General features: G+C 41.6%; 3 protein-coding genes across 8 annotated transcripts; 1 reads left to right on the top strand and 2 right to left on the bottom strand.

Moving 5' to 3' along the window:
* Positions 1 to 351: 351 nt before the first annotated feature.
* Positions 352 to 5,656, bottom strand: lrrc2 (leucine rich repeat containing 2). Of its 2 annotated transcripts, XM_044112219.1 has the most exons (10): positions 5,616 to 5,656; positions 3,942 to 4,083; positions 3,205 to 3,341; positions 2,570 to 2,661; positions 2,348 to 2,504; positions 2,061 to 2,197; positions 1,843 to 1,988; positions 985 to 1,137; positions 761 to 918; positions 352 to 663 (listed from the first exon to the last, which is right to left on the bottom strand). In XM_044112219.1, the coding sequence occupies exons 2-10, from the start codon at positions 4,076 to 4,078 to the stop codon at positions 614 to 616; spliced, it is 1,167 nt and encodes a 388-aa protein (XP_043968154.1). In that variant the 5' UTR covers positions 4,079 to 4,083; positions 5,616 to 5,656; the 3' UTR covers positions 352 to 613. The 2 variants fall into 2 exon arrangements, with proteins under 2 accessions (XP_043968154.1, XP_043968155.1); XM_044112220.1 differs by lacking the exon at positions 5,616 to 5,656 and having other exon boundaries at positions 3,482 to 4,075.
* A 4,497-nt stretch (positions 5,657 to 10,153) lies between these two features.
* Positions 10,154 to 15,555, bottom strand: LOC122828577. Of its 4 annotated transcripts, XM_044112225.1 has the most exons (6): positions 15,473 to 15,548; positions 13,071 to 13,118; positions 12,769 to 12,865; positions 10,962 to 11,253; positions 10,779 to 10,877; positions 10,154 to 10,469 (listed from the first exon to the last, which is right to left on the bottom strand). In XM_044112225.1, exons 1-6 carry the CDS (start codon positions 15,528 to 15,530, stop codon positions 10,419 to 10,421), a joined length of 645 nt encoding a protein of 214 aa, XP_043968160.1. In that variant the 5' UTR covers positions 15,531 to 15,548; the 3' UTR covers positions 10,154 to 10,418. The 4 variants fall into 4 exon arrangements, 1 of the variants encoding a protein (XP_043968160.1); XR_006370252.1 differs by having other exon boundaries at positions 10,154 to 11,253; positions 12,023 to 12,865; positions 13,071 to 13,274; positions 15,473 to 15,555; XR_006370253.1 differs by adding an exon at positions 12,023 to 12,459 and having other exon boundaries at positions 10,154 to 11,253; positions 12,769 to 13,274; positions 15,473 to 15,555.
* Positions 15,556 to 15,743: 188 nt separating this feature from the next.
* LOC122828580 (protein FAM240B) lies at positions 15,744 to 23,363 on the top strand. Of its 2 annotated transcripts, none has more exons than XM_044112235.1 (5): positions 15,744 to 15,857; positions 16,610 to 16,855; positions 16,943 to 16,993; positions 19,078 to 19,199; positions 23,156 to 23,363. In XM_044112235.1, exons 4-5 carry the CDS (start codon positions 19,078 to 19,080, stop codon positions 23,265 to 23,267), a joined length of 234 nt encoding a protein of 77 aa, XP_043968170.1. In that variant the 5' UTR covers positions 15,744 to 15,857; positions 16,610 to 16,855; positions 16,943 to 16,993; the 3' UTR covers positions 23,268 to 23,363. The 2 variants fall into 2 exon arrangements, with proteins under 2 accessions (XP_043968170.1, XP_043968168.1); XM_044112233.1 differs by having other exon boundaries at positions 16,610 to 16,786.
* Positions 23,364 to 24,140: the final 777 nt, after the last annotated feature.

The following is a 24,140-nucleotide window of genomic DNA, read 5'->3' on the forward strand; positions in this document are numbered from 1 at the left end:
ATTAAAATAATTAAAACATTCTAACTGCAGGCATATTTACAAAAACATAATTAATCCTGGCCGTAATGATTCATATAAAATAGTTTATATTAAAATATTATAAATGTATCACTGAAAATATTTACTGAAATTTAAATCCTTATTGATTCTGTGGAAAATTATGGTTTAGATTTAATTTTGACACATTTTAATACGCAGATGATCTGGATTAATTTTTATGTTTGCTTTAATCTGATTTGCTCAACGACGTATTAAGATTAAAACATTAACAATAAAAAATAATGAGTTATAATAAAACAAAGAATAAAGTTCAATGTTATGATAATAAGAGAATAAAGTTTTTGTAAAACATGAAACAGGAACATTTTATTCTCATTATTTAGTTTTTCTGCTGTTTCTGATTTTATTTTTATTTTCTATTAAAACTTTGAGACGTATAAAAATTTGGAATTTAAACTGAAATAAAACCCAACAAGAAAAACTAGAACCTTCTGGGCGACTCCAGAACCTCCAGAACCTCCAGAACCATCAGAACCAGGATCTGGACCCCCGTCCAGCAGCTGTTCTGACCAACTGGACTCTGCAGAACTGGTCCGGTTCTGGTTCCGGTCCGTCACAGCAGGCATGAGATGGAGACCTTGGTGGTGGAGAAGGGGACGGTGTCTGATTTGGGACAAACAGAGTTAGCGGTTAGCAGCATTAGCAGTTAGCAGCATTAGCAGTTAGCATCGGGTCGTGCTGCTGGCGACCTTGGACTGACCTCTGTCCTTCAGTGTGCTGATGTACGCCTCCATGAACTCCTTCTCACTGCCGTCCTTCACCTCCTGCTCCCTCCACCTCCTCCTCTTCTCATTCTTCTTCTTCTCCTTTTCCTCCGTCTTCCTCTTCTTCTCGGGGTTGTCATAGAGACGGATGAACCTGCAGGGGACACAGGCGCCGGTCGGTCCGATGGTTCACGGATTCGCCGACCTGTTGGGATCTTACTTGATCTCCGGGTCGTTGCAGAGTTTGGTCGGGACGCAGGTCAGCGCGTCGCCGCTGGCAACCAGCATCTTCAGACTGGTGATGTTGGTGAGACAAACTGGGAGGTACGACAGGCTGTTCTTATGGACGTAGAGGGTGGAGAGCTCCTGCAGCCTGGACACAGAAAGAAAGGACACCCCACTAACCCAACAAGACACATACACAACGGTTCCGCTAGTGGAGCTAATTGTTTGTTTAGCACATTTGCTAATATTTAGCGCACATAGCTTCCCCTTATTTCTTTTTTCTGGATAAATTTTAAAACACTAATTTACTCATCTGTTTAGCAAACTTTCAGCAGTTAGCATGTATATTCATGCTCTTATTTTGAAGTAGCTGAAGTCTGTTTACACAGCAGTTCCATTTCCTCCTCATGTTTTCTAATTTTTTCCAGGAATTTTATTTAAAACAAGAAACCTACAGAAACAAAGTAAAGCTGACAGTAGAGAAAAACAGAATCATAAATTTATATCTAAGGTCGTTACAAAAGACTTAAATTATACTGTAAAAAATTAAATTGGTGTTTGAGGGTTCAAGTGTTTCAACCACAGAAATAATTTGAATTGAAGTTAGCGCTTTAGCATTAGCTTCTGCTAAATACCATGTAGGTGTAGCGCTTTAGCATTCGTAGATCTAATATTTATGATTCTTCGGGGGTTTTGTTAGCTTGTGAACGCTATCAGGCTATGTTCTGTTTTTTAAGACGCTGGAATCTGACTGAGTGGATAAGACGGGTTTTTGGGGTTTGGGCGACATTCGGTCCTCACGTCCTGCCAGTAGGGGGCAGAGTTTGTTAGCGCTCCATTAAGCAGCAGCTACCTGTCCATGTCCTGCGGCAGGTCGCTCAGCTGGTTGTTGCTCAGGTCCAGCAGCTGCAGGCGGCTCATCCTCAGGGCGCAGATGGGGATGGAGACGAACCGGTTCTCCGAGATGTCCAGGTGGACCAGCTGCTTCAGGCTGCTGAGCTGCAGGCAGGAAACGCCATGAGGGACGGTTCCGACCCGGTTCCGACCCGGTCCAGAGACCCGCGGCCTCACCTCAAAGGGCAGTTCGCTGAGGCTCAGGTTTCCGGCCAGTTCCAGACGCTCCAGCTTCTCACAGTCTCCGAGCTCCGGAGGAACTCTGGACAGGCGGTTGTAGCTGACGTTCAGCCTGCGGAGCGCCGCCAGCTTCCCTGGAGGAGGCGGAGACAGGAAACAGAGACCGGAAACAGGAAGTGGAGACAGAGTTTATGTGGAAACGATCGACCGTCCTGCTGATGAAGAGCAAACGGACAATGAAGCCTTGTAGAAGTCGGGTCAGATTCTGGCCCGGTTCGGCTCACCGATCTGAGGCGGCAGATCCGCGATGAGGTTCCTGGGAATCTCCAGGACGGTGAGCTGCGTGAACAGAACCAGGAAGTCGGGCAGCTGGCGGATCCGAGTCCGTCTGACGTGCCACTCCTGCAGGTAGGTGGTCCACTGCAGCTCCCGGGGAAAGTCCTGCAGAACGGTTCCCTCAAACATCACAGAGCGGGTTCCCTTACCCTGGGAAGGTGGGAACTCACCAGCCAGCGATCTCCTTCCAGCCGGAAGATCAGATCCTTCCGATCCGGATGATCCCCGTCCTGCTGGACTCTCGGATCCTCCCGCTGGACGTCTAACAGGGAGAGAAACATTTTCCTGAATGTCTGACTGAAGATCAGACTAAAGGTTTCCTTTCAGGAGGAGCAACATGATTTCTGTTTGCTGAATAATGAGAAATGTTTTAGAGAAGAAGCAGCTGATGGGACCATGATGTCCTCTGATCCGGAGACAAAAAGTCTCCAAGTTCCTCCATGTTGGAGCCTCTTCCTCTGGGAGCAGGTCGGGTCCAACAGAACCAAAACTACTCGATACCAGAACCGTTGCTGCTGTCTGCGTCTAATCTGACACCACAGGGTTCTGAGCTCGGTCCATTTCCCTTTCCTACACCAGTTGGTGTAATGGGAGCATGGAGGAAATGTTACGCTGATGAGACTCGGCTACATGAAAGGTCATAATTATTAATGAAATCACAGAAAACTCACGTTTCCGTGGAAACGACCAGAATAACGGTTCATATTTGGGTTTTTTCCAAAAGATCAAAGATAAAATCTCCCCAGATTAAACTCAGTACCTGAGTTCTGGTTTTGGATCAGTTCTACCTGAGTTCCGGTTCTACCTGTGTTCCGGTCCAGGTGTTCTCCGTACGGCGGTGGCTCCGTCAGCAGCGACCTCTCCAGGTAGTGGTGCAGCTGCTGCAGCTCTTTGGCCTTCATGCTCTTGCAGTAGATGCGGTACTGCCACTGCTGATCGATCCTGCGCAGACAGGAAACGGTCAGTCCATGAAGGACAGTTCCCACGTGTTAATGAGCGAACAGCAGCAGGACATTTCTGCCGGGTTGCTGTCCGGATAGTTGACCTTTCTGCTCTACGCTCCGACCTGCTGCTATAAATACCTCACAGTGTTCATGTTGCTAAAAGCAGCTTCTGCTCTCACTGGTTTCCTCCATCACCAGTCAGCTGTGTGTGATTCAGCCTCAGTGAAAAGATCCACTGACTGGATGCTGCTGTTGGTCAGAGAGCACAAACTGCTGATGTCATTAATTAGGTCATTTCCTGTCATATGTGCGTCTCTTCCAACTGTTTCTGGAATATTTAGCTGTTGGAAATTCAGGAATGTTGTATTTAGACCTAAAACTCTGAAGTGAATCTCTGTCTTGTTTTGGGATCGAAGCTGTAAGTTGATGACACAACACCGCCCCCTTCAGGCCAGGCTGTGAACGGGAACACCGCCCCCTTCAGGCCAGGCTGTGAACGGGAACACCGCCCCCTTCAGGCCAGGCTGTGAACGGGAACACCGCCCCCTTCAGGCCAGGCTGTGAAAGGCAGCGCTGCTCTGACATTGATGAAACTGACCTGGCGAGGGCGCTGTTCTCCACCCTCTCCTGCTCCTTCTTCTGCCTGGTTCGGTACTTCTTCACTCGGACCTCCCAGATTCCTCGGACCGCAGACAGATCGTAGACCGGAACGTCGAGCTTCCTGTTCGGACCCATCGGCTCTGCCGGGTTTGGACCAGAAAAACACACAAAAATGAACTGAGTTATTTATGAACATTTGTTCAAACTGAGTTATTTCAGAGCCTCTGTGTGCTGCAGCGCCACCCAGAGGCTGAAAAGGGTCTTACATATTAGGATTAAATTCAAACTTAAGATGCAAATTAAAGGTTTGGTGAGGAACAAAATATCCAGTTTTTTCTGTCAGAATCTTTAGCCTGAAATGGTTTTACAGATTATAAAACAGTTTAAACCCAGATTATCACGGATTAACGCGTCTCTCCATGTTTGACTGTAACTCCTTAAAACTGCTGTGATTTAACCCAGAAGTTTGTGACGTTCTGCCTGCGGGATGGAAGGATGGGACTGAGGAAACCTTTCCAGGTGAATTTAGCTCAGATTGAACAAACTAATAAAATAACAAAAAGTTAAATAACTTCAAATCAGAGCTCCAACATATCTGGTTAAAAGTACAAATAAAAACTGGAAGCAGTTCAGCCGGCGGCTCCAGAATATTTTCTAATCTGCTTGTTGGAGGAACTTTAAGGAATATTTAAATAATTGTTGGAGCTAAAAGCAGAAGAACCAAAGGATTTATTAATATCTGGTTTTACTGACAGCAGCTTGTAATAACGACTGATGAGTCTAAAAACGTGTTTTAGTTTAAACAGTTTTATGGACGGCAGATTCTTGTTTCCTGTTTTAATAATAATGAAATCATAAATGTGCTGTAATGAACTGGACAGGTAGAAAAGCTTCAGAATCGTTTTAAAGGCTGATTTCATCTCCAGCTGTTTGACGTTGAATCTCCTCTGAATGGACGGATATTAAAATGTAAAAGGAACAAAACATCTGAAAAGAGATTAAAATAATAAAATTAACTGGTTCCATTTTCATATTCAATAAACATATAAAATTTAGATGCACAAAAACAACGGCCAGAGTAACAAGTGAAATATATTATTATAAATATATTATTATATTGATTCTAATTTTTCTAGTTTATTTTTTTTAATAGATCTTTGTTTAAGAACTGATTTCCTGAAATGACTGAATGAATTGTCAGAAGGTGACAGAACTTCCCTAACTGGCCCAGGTGTGCTGTGACATCACCGGTCCAGGTGAGTCCAGCCTCAGGTGAACCGGGCCATCGTTACCAGATCTGACCCAGTCTGGTTGACTCTGGTTTGCCGTGCCAGAGGTTTGCCAGATGTGGCAGCAGATCCGGTCCGGTTCTGGATAAATGGACTTTAAATCACTGAATCCTTGTGGAGTTTAATCTCTTAAACTATTGAAATTAATTTAAAATCATTTCAGCTGAAATGTTCAGTTTTAACACATTTGATCCGTTTGACAGATTTTGTGCTAAATCTCCGTTCTGCTCATCAATAATAATTTGCTCCTAATTTTAGATGATTTCATAACAAACTTTTTGTTTTTTTAAATCTACAAACTGATAAAAATTAGAAAATCCAACAAACGATCAGATCGGGTCATAGTTCTGGTTCCAACCCAGAACCCGTCGTCTGGTTCCTACCTGAGGCTCAGCGTCCGTCCGTCCTGTTTACTGACCCGGAGTGTGTGTGTGTGTGTGTGTGTGACCCATCAGGCTATTTTTAACAGTGTTTTGCTGCATGTGAGTGTGTGTCACATGACACCGAGGCCCAGCGCTCCTCACACACACACACACACACACACACACACACACACACACACACACACACACACACACACACACACACACCCACAGGCGTTTCCCCGAATCAACGGACGGATCCGTTTCCTGCAGAACCAGAACCCGACCGTTCAGTGGATGTTTTATATTTACTGGTTGATTCACCCTGACAGTTCCTGGTTGGAGGTCAGGGATGTCCAAAGTGCGGCCCGGGGGCCACTTAGGGCCCTCTGAAGGATTTTGTGCGGCCTGCCCTGACCTCAATTCTGATGCACAAGTTGCTGCAGATGGATCATTTTTCAATTTTTATGGAAACATGTTTTACAGATAAATCACATCATCTTTAAAAACATGAGGCTCCCAATTATTAGCGATGTTTCTGCTTCCGTTTTCGCTCTGGAGCAACCAGAAAACATCGATCCACTTCCACTCCTTAGGAATAATAAACAGTGCAGGAATCTTCCTTTTGGTTCTTTTTGGAGGTTTTAGCAAAACCACAGAAGGTTTTTCATTCACTCTTCAATAATTATTACATTTATTTAGCATAAACATTAACTCATACCTCCTGACTGAAGATGACGGATGGAAAATTATAGCCATCAGATAATTTATTATGATTTTATTGCCAGATCTTTTTTTTTCATCACTAGGCGTCTTGATTTTAAGAAAATATGAAATATTTTATATTAAATCACATATTATTTTATCCCCACAGTTCTTGCTAGCTAAGCTAGCTTTGACTGGCAGCCAATCACAAAATGAGTGTCAGACATAACATTTAAATGAATTATTTCAACTTTTACTTCATATTTTTTTAAAAATGAATAACAGAAAACAATAATTCTGATGAAAAAGACTTCAAAATATTATGAAATTCTATTTAAATGTTTGTATTTTTTCCTGAATTAAAGAGTTTAAAAATAAAATAGTGTACATTGTTGTGTATGAAACACTAAGTTAAAAATAAATAATGTTCAAGCAGAAAACTGGAACAGGACATGGCAACGTTTATTCTCTAACCGGGAGCCTCTCTCTTCTTCTGCACAGCTCCAGCTCACTCTCTTGTGTACAGAAAGAGCGCCACCACTGGCGAATGGTTATATTTCGTTTACTTTCAGAACATTTAACCAAAATAGCCTCCAACACACAGGAGTATAATCAGACCAAAGTATCTAACAATCTTAATCCTGGTAGTTCCGTCATTTCTTTGTCTGGAACACCACATACATTACTAACTAAACAAAATAAAACATAAAGAATTAACACACATACATCATAAAATGCTTTAATCAATTATTCAGAGCTTCACGTTTCCTTAGTTTCCTGTTTCTTGTCCTCAGTTCTGCTGAATGTGGCGCCATCTGGTGGAAACTGACGGTCCCTACAGCTCCAGTCCAATCTGACCAGTAAAATAACTATAATCCACATGATTCAGATTAGTTGAACTGATGCTGAATATTCAGATAAAAACACGTATAATAAATAAATAAAAATGACTCCACATGAAAACCAAACAATATTCCGTTACATTGCAGCAGAAATGTTGACAGAACGGAGATGTTTGAGATGATCTACAGCAGTCGCCATTTCTGTGCTGCTGGGCCTGAAAAACCTCCAGGATCAAAGTTTGAGTTGACATGTGACCCAGACTTTTCCTGGTTCCGTTTACAGATTAGAAGAAAAGGACACCCCACTAACCCAACAAGGTTAGTGGGGCAACTCAGCAACTCCTCACAGTCCAGGTTTATTACGCCAATGATCCGCTGTCTGAGTTTCACCTTTCAGTTTCACTTTATTTGAAGGTGAGCGTGAGACCGACATGACGGTCATAAACATGAAGGGCCTTCAAATGTTTGGCTGCTTCGTGAAACATTAATCCATAAATAATGAGACTTTTAAGGCATTTTGAATGGCCTATTAATAAATCTTTGCTTTAAAAGTGCCTCTATTTCCCAAATGACTCTTCATGAGTCATTAACATTTATAAAGACTCCTTCGTTTTCATGACAGCATGTCGTCTGTCTTATGCAAACCCCTTCAAGCAGTTTAGTTTTGTTAGTTTAGTTATAATTTGAGGTCGGGAGCTTCACAGTTATTTATAAAGAACTATATTGGTCGTCCAAGACATTATTAATCTATGTGGGAAGGTAGAACGGAACTAAACTTATTCATAGTAGAAAGCGAGACAAGAAAACTAACTTTATTTATACAGCATTTTAAAAACAGTAAGCACTGATAATCAATCAATCAATCAAGTTTATTTGTAAAGCACATTTCAGCAACTATTTCAAAAAACATCATAAAAACACAAATAATACAAAGTCATGAAACAGAATCAACAATTGAAACATTATATTTTGCTTGATGACATTATTACAAATCAGATTATTGATTAATGTTTCATAGGGTAGGGGTCAAGGGTCAGGGGTCAGGAATGTTCTGCAGCTGGTAGGAAGTCCACTTTGGAACTGTCTTTATGTGGCTCTGGAGGTCAGAGGTCAGCCTGATCTCTAGTTTCCAACTGGAACAACTGAAGCTGATGCTAGATCTATAATTCTAGATCTATAATTCTAGATCTATAACTCTAGCTCTATAACTCTAGATCGTTCCTCTTTAGGTCCAATAATAATAACTTCAGTTTTGTCACATCCACACTTTTATCTGTTCTAAGCATCTGTTCAGTGATTGGATGGGGTCAAAGGTCACCTGGTGACATCATAATGTAGAGCTGTGTGTCATCTGAATAGTTATGGTAGCTGATATTATTTCCTGTTATAACCTGAGCCAGTGGGAGCATATAGATATTGAATAAGAGGGTCCTAGGATTGAACCTTGGGGTACCCCACATGTGACCTTTGACCTCTTTGATGTGAAGTTTCCAATTGAAACAAAGAAATCCCTGTTCTTTATGTACGATTCAAACCAGTTAATCTCTGGACCGGAGAGTCCGACCCAACTCTCCAGTCCATTCAGTAATATGTCCTGGTCAACAGTGAGGTCCAACAGAACCAGAACCAGAACTGTGGTTCTCCCACAGTCCGTATTTATATGGATGTCATTGAACACTTTGACTAGGCCAGTCTCTGTGCTGTGGTAACCATGGAAACCAGACTGGAAGGAGTCCAAGCGGCTGGTTTAGTTAGGAATGTTGTGATCCGTCTCGTCTCCCCTTGGTTGTTCCCAGCTGCGTCTCGTTTCCTTCGTTACCCTCTGTGTTTTTAACCCCACCTGTCCTTGTTCCTCGTCGGGTTCTTGTCGTTTGCTCCAGCCCGTCATGCTGTCCTTCGTTTACCTTTTGCTTTGTGTCCCGCTCTGTTGTGCTGACAGGGTTTTTGGACTGTTTTGGATATTTGGACATTTTCATCATTAAACTTCGTTTTTTCACTTCTATCCGGGTCACCAGCACTCGGCTCATCACACCTCACCTACACTTCATGACAGAATGAAGGTTCAATAAAAGTATTGGTTAAAAGGAATATATATTGTCCCAACAGTTGATTAAAAAACAGTCTAAAGACAGTTAAAGTAGTTTTGTATTTTAGTTTGTCGTCTAATAATTATCATTTGCATTTTCCACTGAAACACTCAGAGACTGGGTACAATGGCACTTTACACCCTTTATACCCGGCCCACTGTGATTATGAGACACATCAGTGGAGCCCAAAGTGGGTCCTTGGGGGCCGGTATCCTGCGTGTTTTAGTCTCTCCTGGTTTAACGCACCTGGATCCAATAATGGCTCATTAAAAATCCTCAGAAGAACATTGACCTGCTGAAAAGGTTGCTACTAAAAACCAGGGAGAGAATAAAACATGCAGGATGCAATCGGCCCTCAGGGACCCACTTTGGGGACCCTGTGATACATGAAGGTACAAGATGTGCCACATGTGCACATTGTGTTGTTCCAAAAGGTTAAACAAAGTGCAGCACAACATTCAGGAACCATGAAAAAGAGAAATCAATGAAAACCTAATGATGGATGATAATACTCCACGTATAAAACAACAACAGGAGATGAAACTGAATGTCAGACTGGAGGATGAATCGGGGGAAGACACTGAGACTCGCTGCCACAGGGGAACCAGGAGTTGAATTTGACTGGAAATGCAAAGCAAGATTTTTTCAGACTGCACTTAAAATCTGTCCTTCAAAGAGCAGCCTAGTGATAAACGCTGGTCGGGTCGGCTGATCAAACTCATATTCTGACACAAAACCTTTGCAAAATGTGCTGGACAGAATACTGAAAGCAAACATTTCTTTTAATCCTGTATTTTAATACTTGATGTGTTTTCTGACCAACCAGAGGACTGCTGATCACAGTGGACTGGATGGAGTCCAACCCATATAAATAAATTGTCTCTGAATGATTAACTATTCAACTACAACTGAAGCCCAGAACGTTGAAAGAGGTGAAGCCCGTTGTGACTCATCTGAACTAAAGTGCATCATTTTTCTGATCATTTTCTCGGTTTGGGTTGCCCGTCTTGATGGCAAATGGAAAAGTAGGAACTCTATGTAGAATAATGATGTGAAACCTCCAGTCTCAATCTCAGGACTAAAACATTTCCATTTAAATTGGTGGTTTTTGATTGGCAATCAGGGCCCAATCAGATTAGATTTATTGCTGTATTCAGATCTTTATACTACGGTGGTTTAGCTGCAGCTTCTCAGCTCCATTTGCAGGAACTGAGAGGAAATTGCTTGATGTTTGATTCTGTCTGAAATAACAAGGGAGGTAAATATTAAATATGAATCAATAATTATTTCACAATTGAAGTATTTAGGCATCTACATGTCAGACAAAACAATAATTTATAATTTAGTTGAGGGTAATCAATATATTTAACAGCTTACTTGCAGAAACATTCTGTTACCATTTTGAAATTGGTTAAATATTTTTCTATTAACAGAACAGAGGCACCTGGGATACATTAAAACAGCTCTCAGGATTTAATGAAATCATCCAACAGAAACTGATCTATGAAGATAAAACTCTGACTTCAGCCATGAGACAGAAACTGACTGACCTGCAGGTTTGCATGCTGCCGCCTCACTGAGGCCTCAGCACCAAAATCGACACTTTCTGGCTCACCCTCCAGTTTTATTTGCTGAACAAGTTCTGAATACTTACAAAAAAATTAGCTGACATTTTTAGACAATGAAATGAAAGAATATATTGTATTTTTTCAAAGAATTAAGAAAATACACACCATCGTGTCATTGCAGTATTTCCAAAGAACTGGATCAAGTTCTCTACATTTCCACAGATTGGAAGAATCTGTGTAACTGTGTGTTTTTCTGTGCGAGTGTGTGATCTTTCCTCCAAGAGGATCTCTGCTGGAGAAGCTCCACTTGCTGCTGCCTGCACACCAGCAGGTGACCAGTGGCTCTGCTTGTTTAAAGAGGCTCCATTTGTTCATCACTACAGGATGGACGGGAGTCTGGTTCTGCAGAGATCTCAGCCGAGACAGAGGTAAGGAGTGAGGAGCTTCAAACTGGAACCTAGGAGTGCAGAGGTAAAGATAGGAAAACATCTGGAATGGAAAGAGCAGAAACCTGATCACTTGTACCAAAGACGTCAAGCATCAGGGGTCGACTGACAGTAATTCATTCATTGCTCACTAGTGACATCTGCTGTTGAACTAAAACTGTGACACGTTGTCACTCAAATAAATCATACTTCAAATTATATTAGAACTTACCAGTTTAGGCAATATGTCACAATAAGGTTTTAATTAAATCCATTTATAGTCTATTGAACCCAATTTATATTGCTGTGATCCTGTTGACTGAGTTTGTTTTCTAATCTTATAAACTGATTTGACAGTAGAGATATTTGTGTGGAGCTGCACAGTGGTGCAGTTGGTAGAACTGTTGCCTTGCAGCAAGAAGGTCCTGGGTTCGATTCCCGGCCCGGGGTCTTTCTGCATGGAGTTTGCATGTTCTCCCTGTGCATGGTGGGTTAATTGGTCTCTCTAAATTCTCCCTAGGTGTGAGTGTGTGTGTGTGAATGGTTGTGTGTCTCTGTGTTGCCCTGCGACAGACTGGCGACCTGTCCAGGGTGACCCCGTGACCCCGCCTCTCTTCTGGAACGTAGCTGGAGAGGAACCAGCAACCCTCCTGAACCCATTAGGGACAAGAGTGTAAAGAAAATGGATGGATGGAAAATTTGTGTGGCGGTACGCCCTGTGGGCTCTGAACGCACCACACAAGGGCCTGAATGTAATTGGTTGCTGCGCTGGCTGTCAGTATATAAAGGGCTCTTCCTCACCTGGTTGACATCACGATGTTTTCCTGCTGGTTCAGACCTCGGCATTAGCTGGCGCTGCATGCTAGGTAAGGCAGGCTTCATCTCCCTTTATCAGGCTTATTTCTTGTGATTTATTTCCATTTTCTGTATAACAGCCGCATATTAATGCGAATAGTGCGCTTAACAACGCTCTAATTGCAGATCGATCCTCCTCGTGGTAAGAAGCTTCCCACACTCTCGATGTTTGTTAGCATAGCTTTAGCTCAGCTTTACTTTAATATCCAGGTTCAAGCTCCTGATTTCCCTTCCTGTCAGAGGAACTGCATAAAGAGCTCAGTGATCCGTGAAATGCTCGTCTTTTGTATGCTTCCAGATTCCATTTCTGACATTTATTTTAGATAAACGCTGCTGTTTGCCTGTCGTCCTGGTCGGAGTAAAGCTGGTTCCTGTCACTCATCCTTACATTCAAAATGAGTGAAACATAATCAGCCATTTTTTTCACGCTATTTGACAATATATAATTAACTCTTACTCCAGCCAAACAGTAATAATGAGAAAATGAGTAAATCTGTATAGCAACACTAAAGGACATGTAATAATCAACATTTGCTAAAATGTTTCTGATTTTTACACAAGAACAATTTGATTTCAGCCAGAAACTTTAAGTTTTACTTAACAGGCTACTTTCATGTAGCTTCACACTTTTTAGACTCCAAAGCTGCAAATAGAACAAAATGTAAAAATTTGTTTTAAAAATAGCAAATTACTGTGGAGTCGTAAAGGACAGCGTGACCCAAGTTTGGAGGCCGTCGCAGGTTCGATTCCTGGACACAGCCATATTTGCCGCATGTCTTCCCCCCTTTCCTGTCATATAAGGAACAGTAGAGACACAAAAGAGAGGTAAAAAATAAAAATACAAAAAATTTAGCAAATTACTAAATAATAATGAAAGTGGGATCTTAATGAGCTAATCTAAGCCAGTTAAGGCTTTATTCTATCTGACATGCTGGCTAGCTAGTATGCTAGCTCAAATTAGCCTCAAACAAAGAGGTAAATAAAGGAAACTTACGTAGCGGAGCTGCTGCGCCACCTTGGCACCGTGAGCGCTGCTTGATGGCTGTTCTCATAAAGATAGAAGTAAAAATGTGTGTCTGTTTGTGAGACTGTTGGGTGACAACACAAGTTGAATGTCAAGCCTCTCGGGGCGCGATGTGACTCTGCAGCAGGCTGTCAAACACACATTCCCATGTCTGGACTTCTATCTTTATCAGGCCTGACAGGACGCAGGTCATGTTTGTGTTTGCAGGGTCCAGGCGAGCCATGAGAGAAAACAATATTGTGTTTAAGTTTGAGTTTCAGGAAGGGTCATGAAAACATTTGCACACCTGTTCAGTCTGCAGCCATAAACTGCTTTACATGAAGGCGCTTCAGCAACCAAGTCATCAGCTGAAATATGATTAATATGAACAAATACACAACCTTTATGGGACCATTTCATTAAACAACGTACCGTTTTAATGGGCTGATATTTGATTTATGCTGATGTGTTGATGCTGCAGGCTACAGAGATGCTAGGTGAATAATATCAGTAACTGAAATGTTTAATAACTAACAGCAAAGTTTCCCTCAGTGTATCATAAGTCTGGCAGGCCACCAGGCTTTACTTGCCCCCCGCCAGGCTGAGTGTTCAGGTTTTTTTAAATAGTATTTTTTAGAAAGCAGTAACAATGACAGCAAAGACTGGTTAGACTGGTTACGCTAGGTTTATAGTTAGCATATTGAGCCATTTGAACCAGAAAATCAAGATCCTGCACCAACCTGCAGACATTACCAAACAAAATGAGAGGAAGTAGAAAAAGACAAGAAAAGCTGGTCCATTAATACTGTAGTGGTTTAGTTGGTGGTTACGTATTACTAGTAGTGTCTTCCAATAACACACCCAGATCAAATGTTACGTTTCCTGTTCAAACCAGATTGCTGGTAGGATAAAACTGGTCTGGTTAAACACAGCTGAGTTCAGCGTGAAGTCTGGAAAGAAACTCTGAACTTTAGAGCGTCAACGTGATCTGAGGAGCTTTCAGCACTCCGGCATCAGTGACGGGACTCTGATACCTCGGTGTGTTACAGCCAGAGCTTAATGTTTGAAATGTCATCACCACAGTAAATAAATACTAAATCCAAGAGTAAAAGGTATTTGGTAGGAAGGGGAATTAAGTTACTGTTTGGTCACTGGATCTGATTTAACTTGTAATCAGACAGATGAAAATATTAAATTATGATCAAAACATTCTATTTTATGAAAACTAAAATAACACATAATTACATAATTAGAAACATAATTACAAAGTAACTTATTTTGGCAGATTAAATTTTTGTGGTGTTTTTACTGGACCTCTGAAGGCCTCAGTAGATAGAAATTACATCAAATCAATAAAACTCCAGTGAAAACAAAAAGTCTGCTGCCAACGTGAACTGCTGGAGTTTCTGTGTTTTAGTTAATTATTAATCCTTCGGTGAAATAACCAGAGGGTTATGGCTGGGAGGAGGCAGAAACCTAGAGCAGCACTACGTCGCATTAATGATTCACAGAGGACTTTTTAACTCTGAGTAACTGTAACTGAGTAACTGTAACCTTTATTTATTTTATTACCTACCTTCACACATAAGTGACAGAAACTCGACTCAGGAAGCAGAAAACGGAGCCCTGAAACTGATCCCAGTTTGTAATGATGTCATGCAGGGTCCAAATAACTCTCTGTGTGTGTGTGTGTGTGTTTCTTATTTAGTGCCAGTCTGTCATCTATTTCTCTGTGACTTTCAGATCGTCTCTGCCACTCTGATTGAATGAAGACTGGATGAAAATAATCACAGGGTCTTTAATTAATCACATTTTAACCAAAAACCATAGAATGACAAATTAAGTAACATTTTAAATTCTAAAACACAAACAACATTTTGATTTGATTTCATATAAATAATTTTCTCTCAAGTTTTCTTGAAAAACTTTACTTGAGCAGTGACTGAACCAATTACGTCTCGCCAGTCTTTATTTTGATAGTCCACTTACTCTTATCAGCAAGCTAATTTACATATATATTATATTATATACATATATTTTTAGGCTGAAAATAGGTTTCAAATTAAATGTTTAGTTCGGAAAATAAATATTTACTTTGTAGCTAAATGTTCAGTAAATATTGAACACCATTTGTTCTCTTTATAGCAGGCAGAATAAATCAAAAACACTGAAGTTAATTCTTTACTGTGTAACTTTACCAACAGCACAACATAAACAACAATACTGTTAAAGCAGTCTACAGCATAATGCTACATGGGTTAGCACACCTGCTGTGAGCTAACACAGCTAACAATATGGAAATAAAATCGATGTCTAACTGTATTTATGATCTTTCTAACGGTTAGTAAAACACCCTAGCAACAGTACATGTGTGTTTATGTGTAAACTCATACCTGAAAAACGGAATAATTCAGTAACCGAGCCACGGACTCCATCCTTCCTCTGCGCCATCGGAAGCCGTTCGGCATAAAGCTACCATGACTCACTAGCTCCAGAGTCCCCCTGCTGGTCGCAGTTGGTTACTACATCTACTAGACATGTACCGTAGCGATGGAATTAGCAGCTGTAGCTAATGCTAAAGCTAGCTAGGCTAACTTAACGGGGCTACAGATTAAGCAGTTTTAAATTTAAAAAGAAATATAGGTTTTTAACAGTTTCACGTTTATTTCTTTGCTAAAACCCAAACTGAAGTCTAGCAGAATATAATAGAAAAGAACTTAATTGTCCTATGACGGAGGAATTCAGGTGTTGCAGCAAAGTGACGTGACATTGAGGCAGGTAGGTTCACACAAAGGTAAGTAATAAAATATACTAGAAAAACAAAATTAAGAATAAAAGTAAATCCAATACATTTATAAACTCTGATGAAAATTTGTATTATCTGGTAATAAAGTAATAAAATTTTGGTGAGGATTTGAGTTTTCTGTGTGTTTATTGTGGTTTCTGAGTCAGTTGAGTCTTGTGTTGTCTTGTCTACACCTTGATTGATCCCAGCTGTGTCTCGTTCCCCTGATTAGCCTCTGTGTTTTCGGGTCTTCTGTTCTTTGTTTGTTGTGTCTCCCCAGTAACTGTGTTTGTTGTTATTCCAGTTGCTACCAGTTTCTGAGCTCCTGGCTTCTGCTCACCTGTGCTGCCTGATTCTTGTTTTTGTATTTTATCATTAAATCATCATTTACTCTTCATACCTGGGTCTACTGCACTACCTCACCACTACAAATCATGACAATTTTCCACCAGAGAACTCATGGCCATCCGAAATCAGACAGTATGGGTTAGCATTTAAGCTACAGAAATATAATAATTATTGAGTCGAGTATAAAAACATTTCAAATTTGATATTTATTTACATATTTTTGTAGCATTGTGAGTGTAGCTTCCTCAGCGAGATATTAATGCTTTTTGGAAAAGTTTGGATTTATTTTATGATATTAAAATCTGAAGGTAGAAAATAGCAGAATGATTAAATCAGCCAATCAGATTTGATCTCTAATGAATGAATGAATGAATCTCTACGCTGCGTTTCTCCTCAGTTTTCTCTCCTGGGTGTCTGGAGGTCCAGCTGGAGCTCCACATATTTCCAGCCCTGACATCTGGGAGGCGTCCTGCTGCTGGGGGCGTGGCTCCGGGCTTTGGCTAGGACGTACGGACAGACTGACATCACGCACTGTGAGGGACGGACGGACGCTCAGCTGGGGCTCTGCCTGAAGGTCAGTGGCTTCTCCTCCTCCTAAATAAGATCAAATATCTGCTTTAGCGACTTCATTCAGCCTTTTTAGGTTATTATTTAGATTTACTCAGCAAATAGAAGTATTTTAATAAATAAACTGAGGATTTCTGGATTTAACATCTTTCTCTCTTTGCAGAGTTGTGGACGAATTGGGAATCAGAAACAGATCTGCTTATTTCCCCTCCAGGTACAGCTGATGTATTATTGAATAACTAAAATAATGTGTTATTGTTAAACTGATGAGGGTAAAATGAAAAGGGAGAAAAGAATCAAACTGTGTTCAAATGTAAGTTCAGAGAAACAGAGATTAGATTTTATATAATTACACTTTCAGTCCTGAGGTTGGTTTGGCTGCTCCATGTTTATTTTGTAACTGAATTTATACGAGTCGCTCTTTAAATTTAGATTTATTTGATCTGTTTATGACCAACATGATTCCTGTGGTCCAAAACGTTTCCCAGGCGGCTGATCAGCACATAAAACCCGACATTAAACTTTATTAAGCATTAAACTTTATTAAACATTAAACTTTATTAAGCATTAAACTTTATTAAACATTAAACTTTATTAAACATTAAACTTTATTAAGCATCTGCTGTTCGCCTGGCATCTCAACATATGAACAGTTTTTCTTGGGTCCAAAGCGAGGCCTCCATACTGAACTAAAGATGCTGCATCAGAGATTAAATATTATTCATATTTGGGAGAAAACTAAGAATCAATTATTTTAGTTTGAACAAAAAAACAAAGATCTGGATTTTAAAGAGCCTGAAACGTCTCTAGAACAGATTTCACTCATAATGGAGGCCAAATATTTTAGGACAAATTGAAAGTTTCCAGAAATGAGATGGCAGAAGCTAATGAAATGAAATAAGTTCAGCGTGATTTTTTGTGTATTTACGTGCTTGTTCCACAATAAATATTAAAAACTTTTTAGTGAAACAAACAAATGAGTTCAATTATTTTTGTGATTATAACTTTACGCTGAAGTTTTGGTTAATGTATTTTGGACAAACCTGAACTGATCCCTGGTCTGATCCTAATCTAAGATGGATTCTACGTTTGAGAAACACAGAAATTTATCAGTTTTGTTTATTTTCTCAGTAAAAACAAAGATTTTATGAATCTCAGTGATCTGGAACCAGGAACGATCAAATCCTGTCACATTGGTGGATTTGCCCTTTAGCCCCTGTAGGACGCTAGCTGTAGTCTCGGTAGTGGCTAATATTCATGCTAGCCTCACAGCGCTAACAGGAAGTTTGTCCGTTAATCTGTCTACGATTCTTTTCTCCACTCATTTCCTGAACAGTTTGAGGTTTGAGGAAACCTCTCTGTCGTTGCCTTTATCAAAACCCGACAACTCAAGAACTACTTCCTGTCTTATGTCAAAATAAGAGACTTAAAAATAGATACAACCGCAAATGGTGCGTTCCATTTGCGGTGAGAATTCAGAAATTCCGACTTCCCAGTTGTAAAAATCAGCTGGGACAGGAGAATATTTCATAAGGCCGACTGCGAGATACAATATGGCTGCTCCTCACACCAACAGTAGGAAGCAGCAATGAAAATATTCTTAATTTACGAGATAAGAGTCCGTCTAAAGTCAGCATTATGTGTAGCGCCTGCAACTCTAACCTGACCAGGTTAAGAGTGATGTTTGTTCATGAAAAGTGAAGCCTGGGCGTCGCCATGTTGGAATCCAAACTTCTCCAGAAATGTTAACAGGAACGATGTTTCCTACATCAGTCACAGCTTCAAGTTACAACTTCAAAGAAAAATCAAGCACCCCAATAGGACTCTAGCCTCCGAGTCTGTAATGGCTAATTGTTAGCATTCATGCTAGCCTCACAATGCTAACAGGAAGTTTCCATCTTATCTGTTAATCTGTGACCATTTCCAGAGCAGTCTAAAGTTTAAGGAAGCCTCTCTTTGGTACCAGAGGGCTATTGTTGTCTTTATCATAAGGGGACAACAACCCAACCACTTCCTGTCCCTTGTCAAAATAAGAGACCCAAACTTAGATACAATAGCTTGAAGCAGTGTGACCTTTAAATTCATTGCTCACAGTGATAGCTTCAACCGAAACAGCAACTGAACAGCGATGCCTCAGTTAGCTAACAGCTCCTGTTTTTAGCCAGTTTAGCATCGTTGAGTCAGCTAGCCGAACCTTTAAACTGGGGAATGAAACCTTTTGGGTTCTGTGGTTTGGTACCAGTTCCTTCTGATGAAGGCGTTTTGCTGAACCACTGTTGTTGGTTTTGTTTGTTGCAGATGAACTTGGCTCTGATCCACGACCGTCTGTACATCAAGTCGTTCTGGGAGAACCGGATCAGCGCCGATAGCCAGCATGCTGAGAGCGAAGAAACCAGGATGAACAAGAGTGCCCTGAAAAAGTCAGTAAGACCTCATCTCTTTATCACAGCAGACACAAACATCCTGTTAGCCAAACAACCATTTAGCCAAACATCCGGTTAGCCAAACATCCGGTTAGCCAAACAACCATTTAGCCAAACATCCAGTTAGCCATAGATGTTTCCATAACCAGCGGATTCTGAACCGTTCAGGTTTTCAGACAGTTTGTTGCAGATCTGAGGAGCGTAGAAACTAAATGCCCCTCAAATTGTTTAGTTCTGGTTCTGGTAACTCTGTTCCGCTGGTTCTGAAGACCTTTATAACAGTTAAAAGGTTTTGGTTTTGGGTTTTTAGACCTTTCCCACTGGGTTCTGAACAGTTCTGATCAGAGTAACTAAAATTCCTGCTAAAAACCCCAAATATGTCATAAACAATATCCAATATCAACAAGTCTTTATAACGTTAATAAAATATAGACGAACCCTTATGTCTGATCGTCCTCATTAAGTCTCTGCCTGCTAATCAGCAGCTGAATTTTAGGAATTATACATTATTTTCAGTTCAAGTCATAAAATAACTTAAACATGATTGTTTCCTACTATCTGAGCTGGGATGTAATTTATCCCCATAATCAGATTAATCTCTAATCTGTAATCAACCCGGCTCAGATGGAGCTGCTGTTGTACGGAGCTAAATTGGGGCCATAATGTTCAAAAGAAAAAAGATTTCAAACTGAAAAAAAAATGTTTGAACATGGAACCTGAAAAGTAGTTTCAAATTTTCCAGTTTGAAATGTTTTGTCAGTTTCATTTAATTTTTTTCCTGCGAAAAAACTTGATGGCCCTAATTTAGCTCCATACAGCTGGTCTCCAGTTCCATGCTGAGTGACCACCGGACGCCGCCTGCTCGGCCGCCTCACCTGTGCAGGCGCCGCGTGTTGAGCCTCACCCTGTGCGCTGCGTGTGGACCCGCTTACGACACGGCGGATGAATGCGTTTGGGTCGCAGCGGGCCGACATGTGAGCGTAGATAACAAATAGACACATCTAAAAACAGAACCGCTCATTACAAACGGCCCGTCTCTCAGCAAGCTGCGGCCCCCGGAGGCAATCCGGTCCTCAAAGGACCGCCGCGCCGCCGGACGCTAATGAGCGGAAACGACCGCCGGCCGGACCGCCAGCCGGGTCGCCAGTTCGGGCAGGAAGTGGAGAGAGGAATGACACGCGGCTCATGGTGGCAGGCCGGAGAGATACAGCACCAAACGACTGATTCCTCAGCTGGGAGAGGTTCTGAAGGTTCTGAACGGTCAGAACTGACCGGACCAGCCGGGTCAGAACTGACCGGTTCATCCAGACTTTAACTTCCTGGCTCTGACTGAAACCTCCAGGTTCCCTCCAGGCCCGTCCTGCTTTGGCTCATCCAGCTTCACATGAACCCTGACCTGCTTCCCACAGCATGATGCTGCCACCACCATGTTTCACATTGCTGCGTTGCTCCTGCTGCAGGAATCTACAGAAAAACATGGAGGAGTTCCTCTATCTGAGCCGTCAGTCCTAAAGAACAAGTGACGGAAGGCCGACTTTGTGACCGTCTCTATGTGTCTCTGGATGTTCTGAGCCTTTCTCTGCGGTTCCCTTCGGGTTGCTGTGAATGAACTCATCGTGATGCCACAGCTTCCAGCAGAGGAACATCTGGACGGGTTTCTGCTGACTCCCATAATCCCCTGCTCTCCATTACCACGTCCCCTAATCCCCCTCCTATCATACCGTGTTGCTCCTAATCCCCTGGGTATCTGTTACCGGCTCGCCGGCTAATTGTGAGCACTATGTGTGATGTGGGCGGAGCTTGGAGGACGAGGCGATGAGTGACGGAAGGCGACAGCCAGCAGGATGGATTTAGATTCTCCGTTTCATGAAGCTTTAAACGCCGAAGCTCTCAGGAGGCCGACGCAGTTTCAGTTTCAAAGATTAAACCACTCTCAAGATTTAATTTCATCAAACCACGGTGGCAGAAAAACCTGCTGCTTGTATTGTTTTTTGTTGTTTTGGATTTTTTTGTGATTGCGTGTTTTGGACTGCTCCTGTCGCTTACAGCTGAAAATGATGTTTTTCATCTTTCTGTTTTTTGCATCAACATTAAAATCCTTCTAGTAGTGATGACACAAACCAAACCCTCCAGGAGGTCATAATAGTTTTAAAAATAGTTTCACTTATTTTGTGGTGTGTTTTTAGAAATATTTGCGTTTTGTTTTTGCGATAATTTCCTCCCTCTAATGTTGGATTCCTCTGCTTGCGTTAAAATTTGACAGTAAATACGACTTTTTGTTTCACTTCTCATCGATCACCGACGGTAACTTGACATCAGGTAAACTTGAAGTAGCAGAGGAAAGGGAAACAGTGCCACCTGCAGGAGGGAGTTGGCAGCACTTCAACTCAGGGTTTTTATTGACCATTTTGCAGCAAATTTGTATTTGATGACATTCTAATTTGATTATTTTCTGAAATATCTGGTGTCAGCCTGGAGCTAAAGGTCTGTGACCCTCAGGTTCTGCACAAACAGAATCAGAGCTGTAGGCGTGCATCCATGGAAATGGGTCAGAACCAGAACCAGGCTGCACTAGGTCTCAGTTGGTGGAAGAACTCCTTCAGGTGATCCACACATTCCTGAATAAATGACCCGTTCGGGTCGAGATGTTCTGGGCGAGTTTCTGTCTGTGGCTCTGACTGCTGAGGTCAGCAGGATTATCAGCAGCTGAAAGGACAAATGGAATAATCCGGAAAACTCGTCAGGAAGGCGGCAAAGAAATGGTGAGGACAGCTGACATAGAGAGTCAGCTTACACACACACACACACACCTACATCTACACACACACACACACACCTACACACACACACACACACACACACCCACACACACACCTACATCTACACACACACACACACACACACACACCTACATCTACACACACACACACACACACACACACACACCTACATCTACACACACACACACACACACAGGTCTGTACTTGTGTTCGTTCTCCAACCTGCTGACATGCTCTCACATTTGTTCCTCTGTCTTTGTGGCGACTCGTTAACATATCGGACTCTGAGCCTTGACAAATCTCTAAGGATGTTTTCCTCCTGATGGTCCGTTGGACCCGGTTCTACAGGAACCAGAACTGCATCATCTGCTCCACCTGGCCTGTGGGGGCGCTGCACCAACAACCACTGAAGGAAGGTTTGCACCGGACTTTGACTAGGCAGATGGACCGGAGTTGGATTAAAGTGGACTGAACAGGGATGATGTTCAGGATGTTTGAGACTCAGGACAGTCAGTCCCTCCAGGATTTCTTGACTGTTTTTGTGAAAATTTTTTGATCAAAGTCACATTGGATCACAGTTTGGTCCGGCTGGGGCGGAGCTTCAACACAGTCCACTGATTGGACAGAAAAACGTGATGAGACATTCAAGCCGCGTTTGTCGTTTGGCTAGCATAGCACTATGCTAGGAGTTTGTTTTTTACACTCCTGAATAAACCGACCATAAAACGGCGTATGAACTGTAGCAACGTGTAGCGCTTTAGATTGTCCTTAGATTTAGGTCTGAACTTTGACTGGGACATTCTAACAGATAAAAATAGAGTGGTGTAATCCAAGCATTCACAGGCCAAAATTATGATTTTTCAAATAAAAAATGTGGAAAATTGCTATTCTATTTTTTTTCATCCTTCTCACCAGAAAGTGAGAAACATTTTAATGAAACAAATAAAAATAAAAAACAGACATCTGTGAAAATCCAAAACATTCAAATTCAGTCTTTATAGAGTCAACTGATTTTAAATTTTCTGGTCTAGAAGAAAAACGTCTGATCTCTGCAGCATGAACAGAATGTGAGCAGCTCCTGCTGGGGCCACATCTCTGTCCCGGACGCCCCAAATCGGCCCGCGTGCCACATGTTGGGCAGCTGTCCTGACCGGGTGGTGTTGTGTGTTTCAGGCTGAGGGAAGAATGGTTCGTCCGTCTGGAGAACCGGAACAAACACCTGAAGAAGCTCAACGACGGCTTCGTCCGCAAGGCGAAGACGGAGAAGTCAGCTGACCAGACATGAGCCAATCAGAGGACAGCAGGAGCGACGGACGAGTTTCAGTGTTTAGATTCATAAAATGTTTCTGAATAAATTGTTTAGTTCTGCTGTGAAATGAAACAATGGCTGTTTGAGTTCCTCTGGGTTTTACTCTGATGCTGATTCAGCAGAACTGGACTAACACGATGATGATGACGATGATGATGTGCAGCCAGAACATCCGCGTTCTGACCCGTCTGGGTCCGATTGAAGAGCCACTCTCATTATTTTCATTATTAAAGGTTCCGGTGGATCCAGACGAGCCTCAGCAGCCGATCCGGACCAGAAAACAAGGAGGAAACTTCTGACAAAAACTCATGAATTTTCTTCAACAAGCAAATAATTTTCTATCTGCAGCTGTAGCGTCCCTGAGAAACAGCGACCCCTGCTGGCGAGACCAGAGAACAGCAGCTGGGACTCATTCCTGGATCCAAGGGTCAAAGGTCATCCAGGCGAGGACAAGATAAAATTCTGATGAGGTCAGAACTTTAAGCTTTCAGACCGTAACACGGCGACCTCCAACAGAGAAACTTTATAATAAATTATCTCAGTGGTTATATGGAGGCCAAAGGAAACAAAATTAAATAAATAGAAATTAAACTTTATTTCAGACTCAACATCCAAACAGATCCAACAAAAAATAAAACTAAACAAAAAACAGGACAGCAAACCAACAACTAAATATACAATCATCCAAAAATAAACATTAAAATAAGGTTTAAATAATTTAATAAGTACATAAATAATGGTGTATTTAATTAATTTATTGTTTCTGTGCCTGCAGAGTCACAATGAAATCATTCTGAGAAATTATTGAATATCACAAAAAAGTCACAACTTCCACAGAAACGTAAAGAT

The sequence above is a fragment of the Gambusia affinis genome, linkage group LG03, assembly GCF_019740435.1.
Source record: "Gambusia affinis linkage group LG03, SWU_Gaff_1.0, whole genome shotgun sequence".
Lineage (NCBI taxonomy): Eukaryota > Metazoa > Chordata > Actinopteri > Cyprinodontiformes > Poeciliidae > Gambusia > Gambusia affinis.

Coding starts and splice junctions, on each gene's coding strand:
- lrrc2 (XM_044112219.1), bottom strand. CDS start 4,078: ATGGGTCCGAACAGGAAGCTCGACGTTCCGGTCTACGATCTGTCTGCG. Junction 2,662..3,204: donor ACACCTGGACCGGAACACAG/GTAGAACCGGAA, acceptor TCTCCCTGTTAG/ACGTCCAGCGGGAGGATCCG. Junction 2,505..2,569: donor TGGAAGGAGATCGCTGGCTG/GTGAGTTCCCAC, acceptor ACCGTTCTGCAG/GACTTTCCCCGGGAGCTGCA.
- LOC122828577 (XM_044112225.1), bottom strand. CDS start 15,530: ATGGCGCAGAGGAAGGATGGAGTCCGTGGCTCGGTTACTGAATTATTC. Junction 13,119..15,472: donor TGAATTATTCCGTTTTTCAG/GTATGAGTTTAC, acceptor TTATGAGAACAG/CCATCAAGCAGCGCTCACGG. Junction 10,878..10,961: donor AATACTGCAATGACACGATG/GTGTGTATTTTC, acceptor TTTTTTTGTAAG/TATTCAGAACTTGTTCAGCA.
- LOC122828580 (XM_044112235.1), top strand. CDS start 19,078: ATGAACTTGGCTCTGATCCACGACCGTCTGTACATCAAGTCGTTCTGG. Junction 19,200..23,155: donor AACAAGAGTGCCCTGAAAAA/GTCAGTAAGACC, acceptor TGTGTGTTTCAG/GCTGAGGGAAGAATGGTTCG.